At 37.7% G+C, this 21,198-nt stretch overlaps 2 protein-coding genes across 8 annotated transcripts in view; one reads left to right on the plus strand and one right to left on the minus strand.

Annotated features, from left to right (window-relative positions):
* Positions 1–3,510, minus strand: part of KLHL28 (kelch like family member 28) — a 31,230-nt gene extending 27,720 nt beyond the window's left edge. Inside the window, exon 1 of one of the 2 annotated variants that reach the window (XM_026513651.4) lies at positions 3,060–3,510. The gene's annotated coding sequence lies outside the window, so the exon portion shown is untranslated. Of the gene's footprint in view, positions 1–2,980 lie in introns of both variants that reach the window. The other variant, XM_026513652.4, reaches the window with a different exon arrangement.
* Positions 3,511–3,624: 114 nt separating this feature from the next.
* The window catches only part of TOGARAM1 (TOG array regulator of axonemal microtubules 1), a 69,544-nt gene continuing 51,970 nt past the window's right edge, over positions 3,625–21,198 (plus strand). For all 6 annotated transcript variants that reach the window (XM_026513653.4, XM_026513655.4, XM_026513654.4 and 3 more), the window contains exons 1-2: positions 3,625–5,674; positions 17,789–17,945. In XM_026513653.4, the coding sequence (XP_026369438.1) occupies positions 3,632–5,674; positions 17,789–17,945 (2,200 nt within the window). In that variant the 5' untranslated portion in view covers positions 3,625–3,631. The remainder of the gene's footprint in view (positions 5,675–17,788; positions 17,946–21,198) is intronic.

The raw sequence follows: 21,198 nt of genomic DNA on the forward strand, positions 1-21,198 counted from the left end.
CTGTAAGTTACATAATTAATCCGTCCACTGAAAAACTGGTTGCAATGAAAGTGAAATCCTGTTAACTTACACAGATTAGTACCAGAAATGCAACAAAAACTGGATTGTTTAAAATTATAGTTTTGACTCAGAAATGCACAATGACTTTGAAACATAAACCTAAATAAATGAAAATGTATCTCTGATATACATCAAGAAAACCTGTAATTTCACATACATAAAAATAGACTCATAATTTTTTAACCTTATTGAAGTTTTGGCTCAAATAAGAAACTAAAAAATTTCAGAACAGAACCCCAAAAAGGAAGATTAAAATATATATAATTAAATAACATATAATAAAATAAATGAATGATTAATATTGGAAAAATCAAATTTTATCCTATACTTTCAAAACTTTTCCCCACCAAAACTATTCCAAAGCTCTAACCAAGTAGCTACACTGACTAATTTGCTTTACTTTCTTTCTCTGTCCAATTAATTTCCATGAAAACATCCATAACATGTGCCACAGCACATAGATGTAACTTCAAAAAATTGTTGTGAAAATTCTATGAGTCAATATTCATTAGGTATCTACCACCCTGTACGACACACAGCAAACAATCAAAAAATGGTAGTCTTATCATGACCTGTTAATAGCACCTTTTCTTTGCATAGTATTTCTTCACAGTAACTTCTTAAACTATACAAAAGTCTTAATAGTTTATAGAATGCACACTGATTTCTAGTATTCCTGGATGTCTATAAAATTTGAGTAAAAACACAGAAAAAACTATGGTGGCTCATCCAGCCAATTAATATCTTATCTCTGACTGTGGAAATAAAAAGATGTTTTACGGCAATTGTGTTTATAAGTCCAGCTCAAAAAATTGATATTTTTAATTTGTTTTACCTGAATTTGGTATTTTCAAAGTATTCTTAATTATAGCCTTTCATCTTTCAAAGGTGTACTATTAAATACACAGTGTACTCCACTATTCTGGAATTTGATTTAAAAATTTTTTATCCTATCTCTACTTATGGCTAAATATAAAAGGTTTTTCTAGTTAATACACAATTCCTACAATTCCCTGGATTACTTGAATTCAAGAGTAAGATTTATTTAAATTTGCTTCGTCAAAGAAATAAATAGATTATACATTAAATGAATGAGATTTGTCTTCCACAAAATAATCTTAAAAGATAATTAGTAAGATACATGATGTTGATAAGGTCCCGTTTCCTAAATATCCACCATGGAGGCTAATGCATCTAACATGCCTTTATCAAAGAAATTAAATGTAACATATAAAATAAATTGCAATCTGTAACATAATGATCTACGGATCCCTGAGAAAGGGGGTCAAAATGAAGACTCATTTCGCTTTGTTCTAAGAGAAAGGACACAATAACTGGTTGGGTTAAGTATCCACAACCCTTGAAAAGTATTCTCTGTGGAGAGAAGGAGTAATTCTCAAGCTTCTACCATAACTTTGATGATGATATATCATTCAAGACTTTCCAAGTTCCTTTTCTTTGATTTCATGATTGCCAAGCAACCTCCACTTCCCAAGTTCTTCAATACAGCAAAGAGTGCACTGGATTTTTCAACCTGAAAATTCTGATCACTGGAGAGGGTTATCTTCTATTCCAACATAAACTGGCATTCTAATACATACATTCTAATGTGTATATCATTCTCTTATTTAGTTCAGTTTGAGTTGGGTTTCTGAAGCCTGAATATATATGAGTAAAAGTATAAATATGAGTTTCTTACACTGGAAATATGAGAACCAGACAGACATTTCTTCTTAATGACCACTGCTACAACCATCTCTTGGTTTTCACTTCCCAGCCCTTACACTATCCCTAAAACTTTTAAAAAATGGAAAAAAAGGGGGGGTGGTCTATTGAAATAATGTTAAACCAAGTTAGGCAGATTCATTTAAAAACCAAAGTGACTAATTAAAATCAAAATAACAACCAAGAATTGAAACCAAAACATAAGGATGTTTACACAAGCCTCATTTACATTTACTCTATTCCCAAAGGACAAAAAGAAACCTATGATATTCAAATTGTGCTTTAGGACAACAAACAGAAATTATGTTTGAACTTGCATTATCCAGCAACATTATTTATAAAGTGGTTTGGCATATGTAACTCAATTATCCTAAAACTTCACTTGCATTTAAGCTTAATGAATTGGAGACTTCAAATAATAACTCGGCCTTTTCTCAGTGGGTCATTCTAAAGTAATTGTGTCATTCCTTCAAAAAATATCTCTTCCACACTTCAAAGAATTCAGCCTCACACCAGACACTCCAGCTCTTCAATTGTATCCGCTCAAGTTTCATTTACAAAAAGGAGAGAACGCTCACCAATTCACACTTCGCCTAAAACAAAGAAACGTCTATTATTAGCCCTAAATCTACAGGGCATAATTCTCTTAGGTCCATGATGCCAAGAACTTCAACCGCAAGTGAAATTGTCTTTGCAATCTCGGTCTCCAGGAGACTGAAAGGCTGCAGAGACGCGCAAGGATCCTGCAGGGAGACTGGGGTGGCAGAGCGTGCGGGAGGAGGGAAGGAGTAAGTGTCAGAGAGGAACTGCATTAGGAGACTTTGAGAACATACAAGAGAGAGGCGGTGAGATACAGGGAAAAACAGATTAAGTACGTTTTCAAAGAGAATTTAAAGTGATGAAAGTAAGGAAAGATGAAATAAAATCATTAACCTTCCACGACCAGAGGGTAAGCGAAGTAGGAAAGGGGGGGGGAGGGCGCAGAGTGTAAGGGCCCCAAAGACCATAATTTGAAAAAAAGTACTCGAGCTATGAGCTTGGCCTTGGTCCGAATCTCCATTCAGGGTACGCGGACCGCAGGAGGAAAGGATCGCACTTACTCAGGGTTGTAGAAAGCAACGCATTTACAACGGTAACAAACCCTGCACAAGAAGATGTCGCCTCTCTCCCGGCTAGCTCCCGTTCATTTCTTTACCTCTTACTGCAGCACCTGCGTCACTCCGGCAAAACTCTGCCAAAGCCTGCGCCGCAGGAGGACAGCAAAAGGAAAATACCTGAGTCCCAGGAATCACGTCGGCAACGAAAGGAGGAGTCGCGGACCACTGGAGTCGGGGCAGAATCCTCACTCGTCTCCAGTCAAACCCCAATCCTTTCGGGTGGGGCGGGGATCTTCCGCTAGGAGCGGAAACGTCACTTCCGCTTAGGGCCTTCACCCTTCTTTGCCTTCTCCGCTCTAGATACGCTCTCTACTTTCGCAACGTTCTCACTTCCTTTTCCAAGAGCCTGCGGCCTATTCGTAACACCTGACGTGGACTACATGACCCAGCATTCACCACGGCAGGTTGATTTCCGGGTTAAGAGGTCCGCGCTGGGTAGATCACCATGGAAGCCATCGGTTTGGTCACGTGGTGCCCCTGGTTACGCCCGGTGGCTGCTGTGGGGTCTGGGGCTCAGGCAGGGGCCATTTTGCCAAAGGCAACCTCCCGGGGGCGGCTTGGCAGCTAACTGAATTTGTTCCTTTTCTTCCTCTGCAGCTTGGGGCTTGAAGAGGAACTGGAAGGCTGGGCTCCATCGAGCCCTTCAGAGACGATGGTTTCCGTCAGCCTCTGCCACCTGACGACCCTCCATGGCGGCGGTGCCCTCTGCGCTGCTCCTGCTGCCGCAACTTCCAGCCCTCTGTGCCTATCGCCTCCAGAGCTGCAGTCGTCCTTCCGCCCCAGAGACTGATGATAATCGAGCTGGGGGCGCCATGAGAGGCGAGAAAAACTATTGCCGTGGAGCTGCCGGAGACCACAGTTCCTGCCCGCCGACACCTTCGCCTCTGGCCTCGACCCTTTCGATACCCGCGGAGGCAATCACAAGTAGTTGGTCTGGGTCTGGAAGTGGTTTGTCAGGGGGAGATGAAGAGGAGACTCGGCTTCTACAACTCCTCCGGACTGCGCCAGATCCTTCTGAGGCCTTCCAGGCTTTGCAGGCTGCTTTGCCGCGGCGGGGCGGTCGACTCGGCTTCCCCCGACGGAAGGAAGCATTGTATCGGGCCCTGGGCCGAGTGCTTGTGGAAGGAGGTAGTGATGAGAAGCGACTCTGCTTGCAACTCCTTTCGGACGTTCTCCGGGGTCAGGGGGAGGCAGGCCAGCTGGAGGAGGCCTTTAGCTTAGCACTTCTGCCTCAACTAGTTGTCTCCTTACGAGAAGAGAATCCAGCTCTACGGAAAGATGCACTACAGATCCTACATATATGTCTGAAGCGTAGTTCTGGACAAGTGCTGAGAACGCTTGTACAACAAGGACTGGAAAGTACGGATGCCCGGCTTCGAGCTGCCACAGCACTGCTGTTCCCTATCTTGCTTACTCCTGAGGATTTGTTGTTCAACCTAGATCTCACAGAGGTAATAATATCCCTAGCCAGAAAGCTTGGCGATCAGGAGATAGAAGAAGAATCTGAGACTGCTTTCTCTGCACTTCAGCAAATTGGGGAACGACTTGGCCAAGAGAGATTTCAGTCCTATATCTCTCGCCTGCCATCTGCCCTGCGGAGACACTACAATCGCCGCCTGGAGTCCCAATTTGGAAGTCAAGTTCCTTATTATTTGGAACTTGAAGCCTCTGGATTTCCTGAAGATCCTCTCCCCTGCGTAGTGACTCTTTCGAACAGCAATCTTAAATTTGGGATTATTCCTCAAGAGCTGCATTCAAGATTGTTAGATCAGGAAGACTATAAGAACCGGACTCAGGCCGTTGAGGAATTAAAACAGGTGATGGGAAGATTTAATCCTAGTTCTACCCCTCATTCCAGTCTTGTCGGTTTCATTAGCTTGCTATATAATTTGTTAGATGATTCTAACTTCAAAGTGGTTCATGGCACACTTCAGGTCCTGCATTTACTGGTTATTCGCCTTGGAGAGCAGGTACAACAGTTCTTGGGACCGGTTATAGCAGCTTCTGTCAAAGTGCTGGCAGACAACAAGTTGGTAATCAAACAAGAATACATGAAAATCTTTCTCAAGCTAATGAAGGAAGTAGGTCCTCAGCAGGTGCTTTCTTTACTTCTGGAACATCTCAAACATAAGCATTCCAGAGTGAGAGAGGAGGTAGTGAACATTTGCATCTGCTCCCTCCTGACCTATCCCAGCGAGGATTTTGACTTACCGAAACTGTCTTTTAATCTTGCTCCAGCTCTTGTAGATAGCAAACGCAGGGTACGCCAAGCAGCTCTTGAAGCCTTTGCTGTGTTGGCATCGTCAATGGGCTCAGGTAAAACCAGCATCCTTTTCAAAGCTGTGGATACTGTTGAACTGCAAGATAACGGAGATGGGGTGATGAATGCTGTGCAGGCCAGATTGGCTAGGAAAACCCTCCCAAGGTTAACAGAACAGGGATTTGTGGAATATGCAGTGCTTATGCCATCATCTGCCCAGGGTAGGTCAAGCCATCTGGCACATGGAGCAGATACAGACTGGCTTTTGGCTGGTAACAGAACTCAGAGTGCACACTGTCACTGTGGTGACCACACAAGGGACAGCATGCAAATTTATGGATCTTACAGTCCGACTATCTGTACCCGAAGGGTATTAAGTGCAGGAAAAGGAAAAAATAAATTACCGTGGGAAAATGAGCAGCCTGGAGTCCTGGGAGAAAACCAGACCTCCAATTCCAAGGACATAGAACAGGTATGCATTTTTTCTAATTGCCTTGAATTGAAACTAGAAAGAATTTAAAATGAAAATAGGCCGCTAATGACTTAAGGGTAAGGCTGCTTTAGGATTGTTATGCTTTGTTTTTAATTTGGTTTGAATGGTGACGTGGATATCTATTATAATGGTACAGATCATGTAGGAACATTTAATAGGCTTACTGCTTGATGGATTTCATTGAATTTGAGGCACAATATGATAGTGACAATATGTGGATTTCAGTTTTGGCCTGTCAGTGGGGCATATCAGTTATCTCATCCATTTGAAAGCAAGTGCAGATACCTTATTATTTCCTTCCTAAATATTTCACATATCTCTTCTACGAATGGCATTTCCTTTATCACATTATTAACACACCTCAGAAAATCAATAGTAATTCAGTAATATCTAATATATACTCTGTATTTAAATTTCTCCAATTGTCCCTTAAAAAGTGTTTTATAGTATTTGTTTTACTTTTGTCATCCAGGTTCCAGTCAAGGTTCATGTGGTTAATATGTCTCTTATCTAGAACAATATGCCTACTTGTTTGTTTCTTTGTTTTTTTCATGACATTGACTTATTTGAAGAATTTGGATAATTGTAGAATTTTCTACATTTCTCAATTTATCTGTTTGTTTCTTTGTGATTACATTCAAGATAAGCAGTTTTAGCGAAAATGTTACATAGGAGATGATGTGAACTTCACATGACATCACATCAGGAGACATATAATATCACGTCCTGCTACTGGCGAGCTAAATTTTACCACTTGGTTAAGGTAGCGATAACCAGATCACTCTGTGGTAAGGTTTATCTTTCTCTTTATAATTAGCACATGATCTGCGGGATGATACTTTGAGACCCTATGAATAACCCAACAACCTTTCAGTCACTGTTGTTAGCATCCAGTAATGATCCTTACCTATTCCATTTGTTATATCAAGGGCTACAAAGAAAGGTACCTATTTTTTTATTCTTACACTCTATATTTGTTATCCGGCATTCTTTTTTGTTCTGTGTTAAGTATATCAGTATTCCTTTTGATGCTAAAATTGGCTCAAAGTTGACCAGTGGCTGACTTTCAACGTCCTTTGAGGTGACTCTTTAGTCTTTGAAGACTTCCTTAACTTAAATATACAGGATGCCCGGGCTTACCTCATACCTTTTGTTGTGGCAGACCTGAAATCAGCCATTTTTTCAAGAGCGCTAACACTGCTTTTTTCGTTAAGAGTAGAATTTAAAAATCAAAGTCTAGGTATAAATGTACTCATTGCTAGTGTTTACCATTGTGGATTGGTCCACCATTGTGGACAGAACCAGGGAATACCTTTTTTTTTTTTTAATCATATTGATACTTCTGATTCAAATCCAGCACTACAGGGTTTTTCCTCATCTTCCTTTAATCCATATTTATATCTCCCTTCTCCTACAGCAAAACCCTGGTTCCCAGTGTCAGTCAGATTCATATGCTGTATCCCATAATATACAAAAAAGTAATTACTACACCAATTACATAACAAGTAACTACCTACTAAAGGTCAAGATTTCTTTGCAGTTCTTTTTCTACTTAGAATTATCTGGCAGAGTTTTATTTTCAAACTCTTCTCAAATTAATTGTCTTCTGGGTGATTATGATTTAAACGGTGTGGTAAAAGATGAATAAGTTTTACTAAGTGTGGATGGATCCTGGTGAATTTCAGATGGAGGAAATATGTGTTGAGACACTGGAGGGGCACCTGGGTGGCTCAGTCGGTTAAGTGTCTGCCTTTGGCTAAGGTCATGATCCTAGGGTCCTGATATTGAGCCCCACATCAGCTCCCTGCCTGGGAGGGGGAAGGGGAGGCACTGCTTCTCCCTCTCCATCTGCTCCTCCCCTCCACTCACATTCTGTCTCTAGTTTTCTCTCTCTCAAATAAATAAAATCTTAGAGAGAGACTGCTTTTTGAAAGGACTTAGCAAATTAATAAGAAATGGTGAGTTTTTGCACATCTGAAACTGGTGGAAGGTAGCAGAAGACGATACTAGAAATGTAGTCAAAAACAAAAATACAGACATATTTTACAGAGTTTGTACTTTTTGCAGTAGACCTCAAATGGATGGAGGTGAACCTAAGTATTCTTGTTCCTTCGAGTTCCAAAATTTGTTTATTTTTAAAAATAATTTTCAAACTTATATAATCTAGTTATGTGGTTATTCTCATGTATTTGTAAACATTACCTGGCAGTGAATAGTTTTCTGTAAGCGTTGATGTTAACACTGCTTGTTCTGTGTCAAATCTAAAATGTTAGTGTATTAAGATTCTGGTGCTAGCCAAAGTACCAAGAATCTGAAAATAAGTGCCTTTTTGAAATTCCAATGTAGACATATGTTGCTTTTAAAACATAGAACTTAATCCCAGAAATTAAGTTATACTTTGTTGCTCGTAAATGGTTTATAGAACTACACTGGAATTTATCTTGAGGACAGGGATTAAATATTTAAATGTTTTTAGGTATGCTGTTTTTGAAGTATATATATTTTTATTTTTTTAAAAAAGATTTTATTATTTACTTGAGAGAGAGAGAGTAAGCATGAGCAGGGGGAGGAGGGGCAGAGGGAGAGGGAGAAGCAGACTCCCCACTGAGCAGGGAGTCCAGGACCCCAGGATCATGACCTAAGCCGAAAGGCAGATGCTTAACTGACTGCCTGGTGACATTAAACAGCAAAGCTTCCAGAAAAACTCATGAATGTTTACATTACGTACTCCTGGAGCTCATTGTGAAGATAGACTAGTTTGCTTTGAAAGATGATTTTTGTAGTGTAGTGTTAGGAAATAAGTTTACAAGAGGGAACTAGGGGCTGCATTGGAGAGCAAAGAATTTAGCTTGTAATTTTGACAGTTATTTGAGACTATAGGGTTGTGGTTTTTTTGTTTGTTTTGTGTGGGGTTTTTTTTTCATGTTTTACTTTTTTTTTTTTTTTTAAGCAATGTTTTAGGAAAATGCGTCACAATATCAGCAGTGTATAGGTTGTGTTTTGTTTTGTTTCTTTCATTTTTTTTTAGAGAAGCCAGAGACTGGAGACTTAGAAGATTAATTAGACTTAAACTTATTGGACTACTTGCTGTGAGGTGTTGAGATTTATGAGGATTAGCAAGGTATCAAGATTAGACTAGAAAGAAAATAATGGATGTAAGAGATGTTTCAAAACATTTAGTGACCAAGTGTTGGAGGAGAGGGAGAAAAGGGGGATAACAGATTTAAATGAGGTGACCAAGTGTAACACATCCATGAATACACATAGGAAGGCCCCAAACAAGGAAATTAATTTGGGGGAAAATGAATTTCAGGTGGAAGAAGATAGAATATGCCAGTTGAGTTTGAAGAATACTATTCAAGAGACAAGGAAAGAACTAGAGATGTAGATCTTGGAAGTCATGTATTGAAAAGTAATTGGTGAGACAGAATAGATAGGCTCTCCAGGAAAGGGCATCCAATAGAGCAAGAACAGTGTGCTTACGACGGTCTTGCATACAGCCCCATTTAGGGAATAGCAATAGGATATAGAACCAAACAAAGAGACAGGTGCCTAAGTGTTGGAAGTGAACCAAGAAAAAACAAAGTTTTAGAAGTGAAGCAGAAAGGTTCAGGAAGTACATCTGTACCATTAAATGCAGAAGAGGTTAAGGAGAAGGAAGACTGAAACATGACTTGTTCTTATACAGCTAGGGTGCTACTTGTAAAATAATTTTTGAAGGTACTTTTCTCCTAATTTTATCTTTCTGAATTTCCTCTTAATAATTTTCCTGACTATAAAAAAGCTATATCTACTCATTATAGAAAATTTGGAAAATATAAAAAAGAACAAAGAAGAAATGTAGATTTTTCAGTAATCTCACTACTGAGAGAGGTATGCTCTGAGTGTTTTGTTGCCTGATTCTTTTTTCCATACACAGAGGTCCCTCCTTTCATTTATTCACCTACTTTACCATGAACATCAAATAATCTGTAGAAGGATCTTTAATGCCTATTTAATAATATTATATCATATCATATCATGGGCTATTTAATTGCTCTTTTACTTTTGAATATTTAGACTTTTTAATTCTGTTTTTCCCCCCACCATCTAGATGATTATTTTTGTGCTCTGACAAATCAAATCATTGATAACCAATTCTCTGTGATATTCTAACTTTGCATCTCCTTTTTTGTTTTTATGAGTGTTTTAATGAGTTGGTGGGGTCAAGTAATCAGGTTGGCTAGGCGGCTGCCATATTAGCTATATTTTTCCTAACAGATTTCTCTACAATGTAATGAGAGTCATAGTAGTCACTAACGTAGACTGAAGAATAAGGAACATACTTGTTTCATGTGTATGTAGTTACTAGGTCTGTAGCTTTTTCGGGATGGAGGATTTGGTTATTGGAAGGTCACTGGGACATGGAAAAGACTGGTTTTAGAAGAATGCCATAGAAAGCAAATTTAAAAGTTTATGAAGTGAGTTGATAAGGATATACAGGCAGTAAGCATTTATTCAACATCTTTTTGATCATCCACTATGTGTAAAGCCAAGTACGAGCTTATAGCCTACTCTTTAAAGCACTGCCTAGCATGTTTTCCTCTTTCATTATTTAGCACTCGTGAGCCACGCGCTCTTTCTTCTCAATGATGGTAAGCACTAGGATGATAGGAACTGTTTCTTTGGGTTTTGTTTTTTTGCAGCAGTACTAATTATAGTGCTGTATCCACAATTAGTATCAATAAATATCCATTAAGTGAGAAAACATCTGAGGGTTTGACAGTGAAAGAAAAGACCAAGCAAGATAATAGCAGGAGGAGTTATTACTGTGTTTTATTTTAAAATAGGGAACACTTGATTTGAGAGAGGCAGAAAAAGGAGCCACCTATGAATTCAACATGCCTACTCTGGGTCTTGTACTGTGATAGATGCTAAATATGCAAAATACATAAGATTTGGTCCCCGTAAGCATATTGAGAGAGAGAGAGGCAAGGAATTAATGTTCCTAAATAGGGCTGTGAATGAGTCAAGAACACAGGTGTACATATAGGGAGCTTAGCTGTGGAACAGAGAAGGCAGTCTTTTCCTCTGGAACTGAAGGAAAAACAAAAAGAAGGTGACAGGATACAGAAAAATTCTGAAATAGCAAGAAGAGTGTGTTTTATTTTTAAGTCAAAAGAAAGGAAAATATGAGCTCTAGAACAGTGCTTATTAAACTTTAATGTGCATATGAATTGACTCGGGATCTTGTTAAAATACAGATTCTGATTCATTATTTCTGGAATGGGTTCTGAGACCATATGTCTAATAAGCTCCTAGGTGTTGCTGATGCTCTGATTTGTGAACCACATATTGAGAGCAGGGCTCAAATAATATTAAGCTTCCATATTCTGGTAAATAAGAGGCAAGCTGAAAATGGAAAGTAAAGGGTCAGGGATCTGAAGAATGTGGGAAAGATTTAGAATACTTAATATGACCGGGGCATCTGGGTGGCTCAGTTAAGTGTCTGACTCTTGATTTCAACTCAGGTCATGATCTCAGGGTTGTGGGATGGAGCCCCGAGTTGGGCTCCATGCTCAATGAGGAGTCTGCTTGAGATTCTCTCTCTCCCTCCCTACCTTGCTCGCTCTAAATAAATAAATAATATGACAAATTTAAAGGTCAAAATTATTAAGCTGCACTAATGTATTTGGTATGAATTAATCCTAAAACTTGAGATTTTTCTTAGACGTTCAATTGTTTCTAATAAGTAGTCTTTGATTTTCTTTTCAAAATATGATTGGAATGTCTGAAAGAGAAAAACTCTTAATTTAAGCATGTCAAAATCATGAACAGCATGAAGATCATATCTAATGTCATTACAGATATTAGATTGTTTTCAATAAATAGTCATTGATTTTCTTCTTTTTTTCCTATTTTAATTTTTTTTTGAGTAATCTCAAGTCTTGCACACTCTAGTGACTGAACCAGCCAGGCATCCCTGATTTTCTTTTTTAAATTTTACTGGAGGTCTAAAGAGTTTGAAAAACTTTTAGTTTTAATGCTTGTCAAAATCCTGAACAACCCAAAAGCATATCTATTCTGTGTAGCTGATCTATTTAAAACCTTAAAAACAATTTTAAAATAAATTTTTAAAAATAAATCTTAAAAACATATTAAATGAGACGATGTATATTTATACATATTTTTCCATCTTGAAAAAAGCTGTAACAATGCCCTTGATAAATGGACAGCACGTATCCATTACCTTGTATACATATTTTTATTTCCCTGTAACTTTTTTACCTAGGACCATGTCAGCTGTATATATTAAATACAACCTTATTCAAAGAAACCAACTTTCTTTCCTCATAAATGCAGAAAAAACTAAGTCATGTAACCAAGAATTATCTTTCATTCTATGAGTACATATTTCATATCCTTTTATAGTGATTTAAGTGGCAGTAATAAACATGTATTTAACATCATCCAAAGGCATTTATATATCCTTTAATCTGTTTAATCGATGGTTATTCAATAATGTATGAGACAAGGGTAAATTACAAATATATTTGGTGATCACTGATTTGCGTTTTTATCTTACTTTTAAGTTCAGAATCTAAAGATTTTTCATTAATTCAATTTTATTTTAGTCTAAAATCTTAAAGTTAACTAGGGGTTTAAAAATTATAACACAAGCTAATATATTAATCCTTATAGGATTTGTGGCATTATAGGAATTGATCCCTTTTAATAAAGTTATCTATTATAAAATTTAATTGAACTCATGATTTTACAATTTTTATTTTGAAAAGGAGTGATACTAGCGTATCCAACCTGTGAAGCCAGTGGAGGAAATTTAAGAAATTAGAGTTAGTTAGACTTTTCCTGAGAAGATAAGTTCACGTTTGCACAAACAATTGTATCATACTAACATAATTTTATATGGTGATAAAATCTGGGCAAAGACAAATAGCTGTTTTTAAATGAGTTTTATTTGTCCGAAATGCTATGTTTAAGAGGATTTTATGTGAACTTTTCCGATACAATGATATACCAGATATTAAAACTTTAAAGTTTAAGAACATTTTTTTTCTTGGTTAACCAAGGTCATTAATTAAACTCACACCTAGTCTGTGTTTTCCCTTGAATGTACAGCTTTTGGCAAGACCAGTTTTCCTTAAATAAACAGTACATTCAAATCATAAGAAGTAAAGAAATCTTAGAAGTCTTGGGTTTTATTTAGTTTAATGTGATAGAAGCACTTACCCTCTTAAAAGATTTTAGTATGTCAGTTGAAACAAAACGTTGTTTCAATTGATTTTATTCTGTTTAATACAATCTATAGATAGATGTGATATACCAATCTGTTTGCTCAAAAATATTTTATATTCATAAAATGGAAAAATTTTACCTTCTGAATAACTTAGAGGATTTAATTATGATAAAGCAGCAAAATTTAAGATAGAAGCAGGTGCCAGTCTGTTGATGTTGACCAGCTAAAGAAACAAAAACACTTAATCACATTAGATTCATCATTGTTGAATATGTTGGTTTTAAATGTATCTACCACAAATTCATTGAGATTCTTTCCCTGAAGAGTTGCAATCCAATTCCCTTCTATTTGTCTGGACTTAATGACTCAATTCTAATAAACAAAGTAGAAATAATGGTGTGTGACTTCAGAAACTAGGTCATAAAAAGGCACTGCAACTTCCATCTTGATTGCTGTCTTTCTTAGATCGCTTGCTCTGGAGGAAGCCAGCTGCCAGATCATGAGCAGCCCTCTGCAGAGACCCAGATGGCAAGGAGCTGAGGCCTCCTGCCAGTAGCCACTGAGTGAAGTTCAGTGATCTTCCACTCTCAGTCAAGCCTTCCATTGGCCTAGGCAGTATCTTGATTGCGGCCTCCAAAATACATGAACATAAACAGAACACACCCAAACGAGATTGCAGATTCCCTATTAGCTGCCTCCTACCCAGGATACTATCATCCAGCAGAAATCACATAGTAGAATCAAAACCCATCTCTACCACTGCTGCCATCTGTGTGGACACTATTGTCCATGTGTTCAATTAAAGTCAGAACCAGAAAGAGGCTTTACCAAGAATCAGATTCACTGTGCAAGAGCCATATTGCTCAGTTCGTTATATGAGGAAGGGTTAACTGAGGACTCAAGGGCCCAAGTCTCAGAAAAGGTATGCTTTCAGGCCGTGTGTTTGATTCTTATTTTGGACTCAGGAAGGCAGCATATTAGTGAAATTTCCAGAAATAAACATTAAACAAGGAGTAAGAAATACTTAGTTTGTTATTTTGCGATGCAGTTTGTGTTCTTACACAACAGAGTGAGCAATTTGGCTAAATAAAGGAAAAACCAGAAATAGTCTTGTTTGCATATTTTGTGGGTAAACTGGTTATCTGACAGCTACAAAAAGTTTGGTTTAGGTATTCTGCCTTTGTGTAGGAAGCCTAAGGATATCAAAGAAACCATTTTGGTTGTTTTAAAAAGATATTTTAGCTATATAACATGTGATAACATTTCTTAGGTCCGCCAGTCCCCTTCAGTCAGTACTGCTACCTTAAGCCATATGTGCACCATTTCCCTCATTGGAATTTCTTCCTTATCATTAAAAAAATTTTTTTGGAAGCAACCAAATGTTCCATAATAGAACAGCATGTCTAGTCAATGGAATGTTATGCAGCCTTTAAAATTGCACAAGGATATGTGCATAACAATGTCCACTACAAGAGTATAATAGTGAAAAGTTGTGACAAAGAAAATGTCCATCAGTAGTGAACTATAAGTTCAAAAATAATGTGAAATACTGGGAAACCATTAGAAAGAATAAGCAGATATGTATGGATTAACATGGAAGGATGTCTACAATATGATGAGCACTCACTGTGTGCCAGAGTATCATGTGATCTAGTTTTGTTTCTTAAGAATAGGTTATTGAGGGGTGCTGGATGACTCCCTTGATTAAACCTGGACTCCTGATTTTGGCTCAGGTCATGATCTCAGGGTTGTGAGATCGAGACCCTGGCCTGACTTCACACTGAGCAGGGAGTGTGCTGGAGATTCTCTTCCTCTTCCTCTGCACGCACACCCCCCTAACCCCGCTCACATGTGCATGCACTCTCTCTCTAAAATGAATGGGGGGGGGCTCCTGGGTGGCTCAGTTGTTAAGTGTCTGCCTTCGGCTCAGGGTGTGATCCCGGTGTTCTGGGATTGAGCCCTGCATCCGGCTCCCTGCTCTACTGGGAGCCTGCTTCTTCCTCTCCCATTCCCCCTGCTTGTGTTCTCTCTCTTGCTGGCTGTCTCTCTCTCTGTCAAATAAATAAATAAAATCTTTAAAAAAATAAAATAAAATAAAAAATAAAATGAATGGATAAATCTTTTTTAAAAAATAGCTTTTGGAAGTATGTTTATATATAGAAAAAGACCTATTAACAGAGTTCATCAACAGAATTCTAATGAAAGAGGTACCAAAGAAGAATTTTATATCTTATTTACTTATATATATTTTTTGCAATTGTTACAATAAGCAGTTTACTACTTTTGTAATTAAAGTTTATAGTACTTATAAGCAGTTTTAACAACATGGGAAATACTTTTATGATAATGTTAAGTGCAAAAGTGAGATATAAAACTTCATATCTAGTAACACAACCGTGTTTTCTTCAAGTGTGCATAAAAAGTGATTTGAAAAACACAAAGATGTTTCAGAAGGAGAAATCAGAATAAACTTAAAAAAATTTTTTTTTTATTTTAGAGAGAGAGGGTGCATGAGCAAGTGAGCAAGTAGGAGCAGAGGGAGAGAGAGAATCTTCAGAGGCTCCATGCCCAGCATGGAGCCCAGCGCAAGGCTCGATTTCACAGCTCTGAGATCATGACCTGAGCCAAAATCAAGAGTTGAGCGCTTATCCAACAGAGCCACCCAGGTGCCCCAAATACTTCAGATTTTTCTATAGCAAAATTTATTAATTCCTGACTGATATCTACATCATTGAAAATTGAAAATTCCCCAATCACACATATTCTCCATTACTGCCACTGCCCCCCGTATTCCCATCCCCACCATCACCACTGGTTGTTGTATATATCTGGCATACACACTAATGTTCTGTTCTCTAAGCAGAAATTAAATGACAGAGTAAATCTAATATCAAATGTATTCCAGGGACACCTGGGTGGCTCAATCAGTTACGTGTCTGCCTTCAGCTCAGGTCATGATCCCGGGGTCTTGAGATTGAGTCCCACTTCAGGCTTCTTGCTCAGCAGGGTGCCTGCTTCTCCCTCTGCCTGCGGCTCCCCTTGCTTGTACTTTCTCTCTCTCTCTCTGTCTCTGACAAATAAATAAAATCTTAAAAAAAAAAAAAATGTATTCCAGGGATGCCTGGGTGGTTAAGTGTCTGAATCTTGATCTCAGAGTCATGAGTTCAGGCCCTGTGTTGGGCTCCTCCCCACCCCAGGCGAATGGAGCCCACCTAAAGAAAAAACATGTATTCCCTACTGTAGGATTATTTCTGGATTACTCACTATTTTAACTGGGTTAGTATGTCTTTTAATGTATCTAATCAAAGGTTGACATAATTGGTTTCATTTTTATCCCATTTAATATAAACCACTGTATAATCAGTCATATAAATTATAATATACTTTGAGAAAGTAAAGTCAGGTCTTTTTCATTTGAGGCATAATTTATTTTTCTTTGGTATTTTCTGGGTTAATTTTTGAAGATGTTAACTGGTTTTTCACAAAATTTGTTGAGGAATAGCAAGTTATCTGAGAATTTGGAAGTTCATAGTCTTACCTTGTAATAGTCAAGTAGCTAAGAAGTTTTCAGATAGACATATCTTTAATTTTATTGTTCATCGTTATTCAATACTTGGCAAACTTTGCAAAGAAGCATACTGAGAAAACTGATAGTTCACCACATGTCTAGATTTGATTGTGTCTGTAAGCTCCAAATAAAAATAAAAATATAGTAAGTATAATTTATACAGTAAGTATAATTTTTGTTCACTCAACTTTTTTTTTAGTTTTTAAGTTTATTTATTTTTAAATAATTAAATAATTTCTATACCCAACGTGGGGCTCAAACTCACAACCCCAAGATCAAGAGTCACATGCTCTTCTGACTAAGCCAGCCAGGTACCGCTGTTCGCTTAATTTTTTAAATATGCTATAGCCATATTGAATGTGAAATGATCCAGAACAATTGAGGTCATCATTGGTGAAGAATTTGAACACTTGAATCATGCTCTCATTTAGTTCTTTACTTGTGATTGTTTTTTAACTTCAGAATTCTATCCTGGCACTTTTGTACTTTAAGGCTCAAAAGGGGCATGTGAAAAAAAAAAAGGATACTATAAAGTACTAGACATATATAAAGTATCAGGCACTTGGTTTTAGCTAAAAATCTATCGTAAGAAAATCTCCTAAAAGAACTGTGACATAAGTTACCACGTATACAATTTATTTGGGCTACAGAATATGGGTAGTAAATTTGCCACAGTAAGACTAGTAGAGTGGGGTGCTTACTGGTTCAATGACCTTCAGTTGGCATTTACTGTGTAATAACTCAAGGATGGCATAGTATGACAGTCTACACTGCTGAATCAGAAATGTTCTTTGCTCTATTCAAGTTGTCTTCTTACTCTGTCATTTATATTCTTTCCTTCCTAGCTGCCAGATTTGTACTTTAGGAAGGTAAGGTACAGAAAAGGTTTGGGGTAAAATAATAAGAAAGCGGCAAAAATTCTCTGCCTTCTGCTCAGGGCGTGATCCCGGCGTTCTGGGATCAAGCCCCACATCAGGCTCCTCTGCTGGGAGCCTGCTTCTTCCTCTCCCACTCCCCCTGCTTGTGTTCCCCCTCTCACTAGCTGTCTCTGTCAAATAAATAAATAAAATCTTTAAAAAAAAAAGCGGCAAAAATTTGGCATTTCTATCATGGAATGAAAAATACTGTTAATGTACCATATGATATGTGGATGTTTATTTGTATCATTGTATATTTGATAAATTAAAGGTTTTTTAATCTGAATTTCATAATTGGGTCTAAATTCTGTCATATTTATTACCGAGTAGATGTAACACAAATTTGCCCATTTTTTATTCTCTTCTTACAGTTTTCAGCATATGATTTCATATCATCTCCAAAATTAAAGCCCTCTCAAGGAATGCCAGTAAATGATGATTTATGTTTTAGCAGAAAAAGAGTGTCAAGAAACTTATTTCAGAATAGTCGGGATTATAATCCAGATTTTCTTCCTGTATGTGCTGCTGGTAAGTAAAAGGGGCAGGTAATGGACGTGTTGAAACTAAGTTAAAGGTTTCTCTAAACTTAATAATTCATTTAAGAGTGCAGAGAACATATAATCTAGTAGACAATTCAGATTCAATAAATATTTGTTAAAGATCTGATAAGAATCGGGCGCCTGGGTGGCTTAGTTCATTGAGTGTTCAACTCCTGATTTCGGCTCAGGTTGTGATTTCAGGGTCATAAGATCAAGGCCTGTGTCTGGCTGTGCACTGGGTGTGGAACCTGCTTGGGATTCTCTCTCTCCCTCTCCCCTCCTCCCACACACTTTTTGTGCATGCTCACTCTCTCTCTCAAAAAAAAAAAAAAAAAAAAAGAAAAAGAAAAGATCTGATAAGAATGGATACTTTGACATAATTGTCTCCTAAAACCCTGGAAGGGTTTCTCACTGAAACCCTTTAAGTAGGGCGCCTGGGTGGCTCAGTCTGCTTAGCGTCTGCCTTTGGCTCGGGTCATGATCCCAGGTCCTGGGATCGAGCCCCACATCAGGCTCCCTGCTCAGCAGGATGCCTGCTTCTCTCTCTTCCCCTGCTGTTCACTCTGCTTGTGTGTGCTCTCTCTCTCTCTCTCTTTGTCAAAAAAACCCAAAAAAACAAAACCTTAGAAAAAAAAAAGAAACCCTTTAAATAGTAATATAAGGCAGTATTTACTTAATCGACAATCCATATTTATTGAGTGTTTCCGATGTGTCAGATACTTTACTGGGTACTAGGATATGGCAATCAACAAAGGAGGGAAAACTTTCTCCCTAATAGATCTTGCATTCTAATTGGGGCAAAGCAGACATTAAATAAATGCAAAGCATAGTAGGTTAGATGGTGATAAATGCTTTGGAGAAAAATAAAACAGAGGAGAGGAATATGGAGGAAGGGCTATTTTAAATAATGTGATGAAAGAAGGCCACATTCAGAAAGAGAATATTTGAAGCAAACCACACAAATATCAAGAGAGAAGAACAGATAATTCCAGAAAGAGGGAATAGTGCAGAGTACAGGACGTGTTTGAGAAAGATCAAAGGGGCTAGTTAGTCCGGAATGAAATCAGTAAGGGGAAGAGAAGTAGAAAATGAAATTAAAGAGGTAATAAGCATTCTTACTTATAAGGTCTAGTGGACTATTGAATGAACTCTGGCTTTTACTCTGAGTGAGGAACATTTTAAGAAAAGAAGTAACATCAGTTGCCTTATGTTTTGGATGTTACATTTAAAATAGACCAAAGGAGGGGTGCCTGGGTGGCTCAGTAAGTCAAGCATCCAACTCTTGATTTTGACTCAGGTTATGATCTCACTGTGTTGAGATCCAGCCCCAGGTCTGGCTCCACACTCAGCAGCGAGTCTGCTTGAGATCCTCTCCCTCTCTCTCTACCCCTCCCACCCCCTCATCTCTCTCAAATAAATAAATGTTTAAAAAATAAATAAAGTAGACTTAAGGAGGGCAAGGGTAAAAACAGGGTAGAGTTGATGGAGGGTTAACCAGGGTAGCAGTGAATGTAGTGAAAGTGATTAGATATTGACCATATGTCAAAGGTAGAGTTGATATGATTTGCCAATGGATTGGGTGTGGAATGTGACAGAGAGAGAAGTGAAGAGTGCTCTAGGTTTTGACCAGAGCAACTGGAAAGATGTTTGCCTAAGTAAGTGTTACAGAAAGTAAGTATTATGGTAGTTTAGAGGACATGATCATTGTCATGGGCCATATCAGTTAGAAAGGGCACTGAAGAGGAGATAATAATTATACTGCATCTTTTGGGGATGTATATGATACAAGCAGTTAGAGAATTATGAGGAGAGCAAAGGCTTACATTAGGAACGGGCTTGAGATATTTAGGAGCTGTGTGAAGACAAGATTCATTTTAGATGGTCGAGAATAAATTTGTGCTAGGCTCAAAAATTTGAACTCATGGTTGTAAGCTATAGGGGACTAATGGAGATTGTTTTCATTAAGGAAAAAAGAAGCTAGGGTAATAAGATTGTTTACAAATCAAATAGAAAGTAATAATCAGGAAAATATGACAACTGGATATAGAAGATGAAGAAAGGAATAGAGGAAGATTTCAATATTTAGCACACAGGTAATTACAGAAAGGGTAATGTGTTGACAAAGCAAAGCCAGTTGGGAAGGAAAAATTGTTTATAAGGTAAAGACTGAGTTTGTTATAGTTGTTAACGTTTATTTAATATCCAAATGATATCAGTTATTGAAATGTGTTGACTATGAGTTCAGGCACAAAATTTAGAGAACATTGTTACCAGAGGAGAATTTATAGACCTTTATGCAGTAAAATTCCATAATATTTTCATATAAAATGACTGTTACAAAGATTGTATAGTTTAATGTTTAATAGAGAAAAAGAATTGCAAGAATATATCCAGTTATGCTCATACCATTAGTTTGGATTTTTATAAGGCTCATGCTTTCTGTACTGTTGAGAGCTCTTACCTAGTTGTACAGATTTAAAATAACTGAAAAGTAAGACGTCATATAACCTGATGCTAGTTTGGATGATATGAATTATAAGTATTGTAGGGATTTTAGAAAGGAAAAGATGATAGGTATTGAAGTGGGTTGGGAAAACTCCAGGAAAAGTTGGACTTGAGTTAGACCTTAAAAAAGGGAGAGGTTTGTGATTGATTGGCAGTGAGGCAAGAGGGGGACTGTTATATATAGATAGGGAGAAAGTATAACCAAAGCATGGAAGTGAAAATTAATTTTGAAGATGTCCAGTACATGAAGGATAAAGGAGCTTAAAATCATATGGAGAGAATTTTAAAAATCATAAAATTTCAGAACTATAAGGGACCCCTGGTAAGGAATAACCTTAACCAGCCAAGGGAAAGGGAAAGTGTTCTTGGAAATATGCCCAGATAAGCTTGGAAACCATATGAATGCTGTGTTACATGTTAGGAAACAAAGTAGAAGAGTTCTGCAGTACAACTTTTTTGCATAGTATGTACTACAAATACCAGGAAGAAGGAAAACCAGCCCAGGGAACAACAGATCTTGGTGAGGATGAGGAGAAAGGGAAACTCTCTTACGTTGTTGGTGAGAATGCAAACTGGTACAGCCACTCTGGAGGACACTGTGGCGATTCCTCAAAAAGTTAAAAATAGAACTATCCTATGATCCAATAATTGCACTACTAGGTGTTTACCCAAAGGTACAAAAATACTGATTCGAAGGGACATTGACTGATGCATGGATAAAGAAAATGTGGTATAGG

This window comes from Ursus arctos, unplaced genomic scaffold, assembly GCF_023065955.2.
Source record: "Ursus arctos isolate Adak ecotype North America unplaced genomic scaffold, UrsArc2.0 scaffold_37, whole genome shotgun sequence".
NCBI classification, from domain to species: domain Eukaryota; kingdom Metazoa; phylum Chordata; class Mammalia; order Carnivora; family Ursidae; genus Ursus; species Ursus arctos.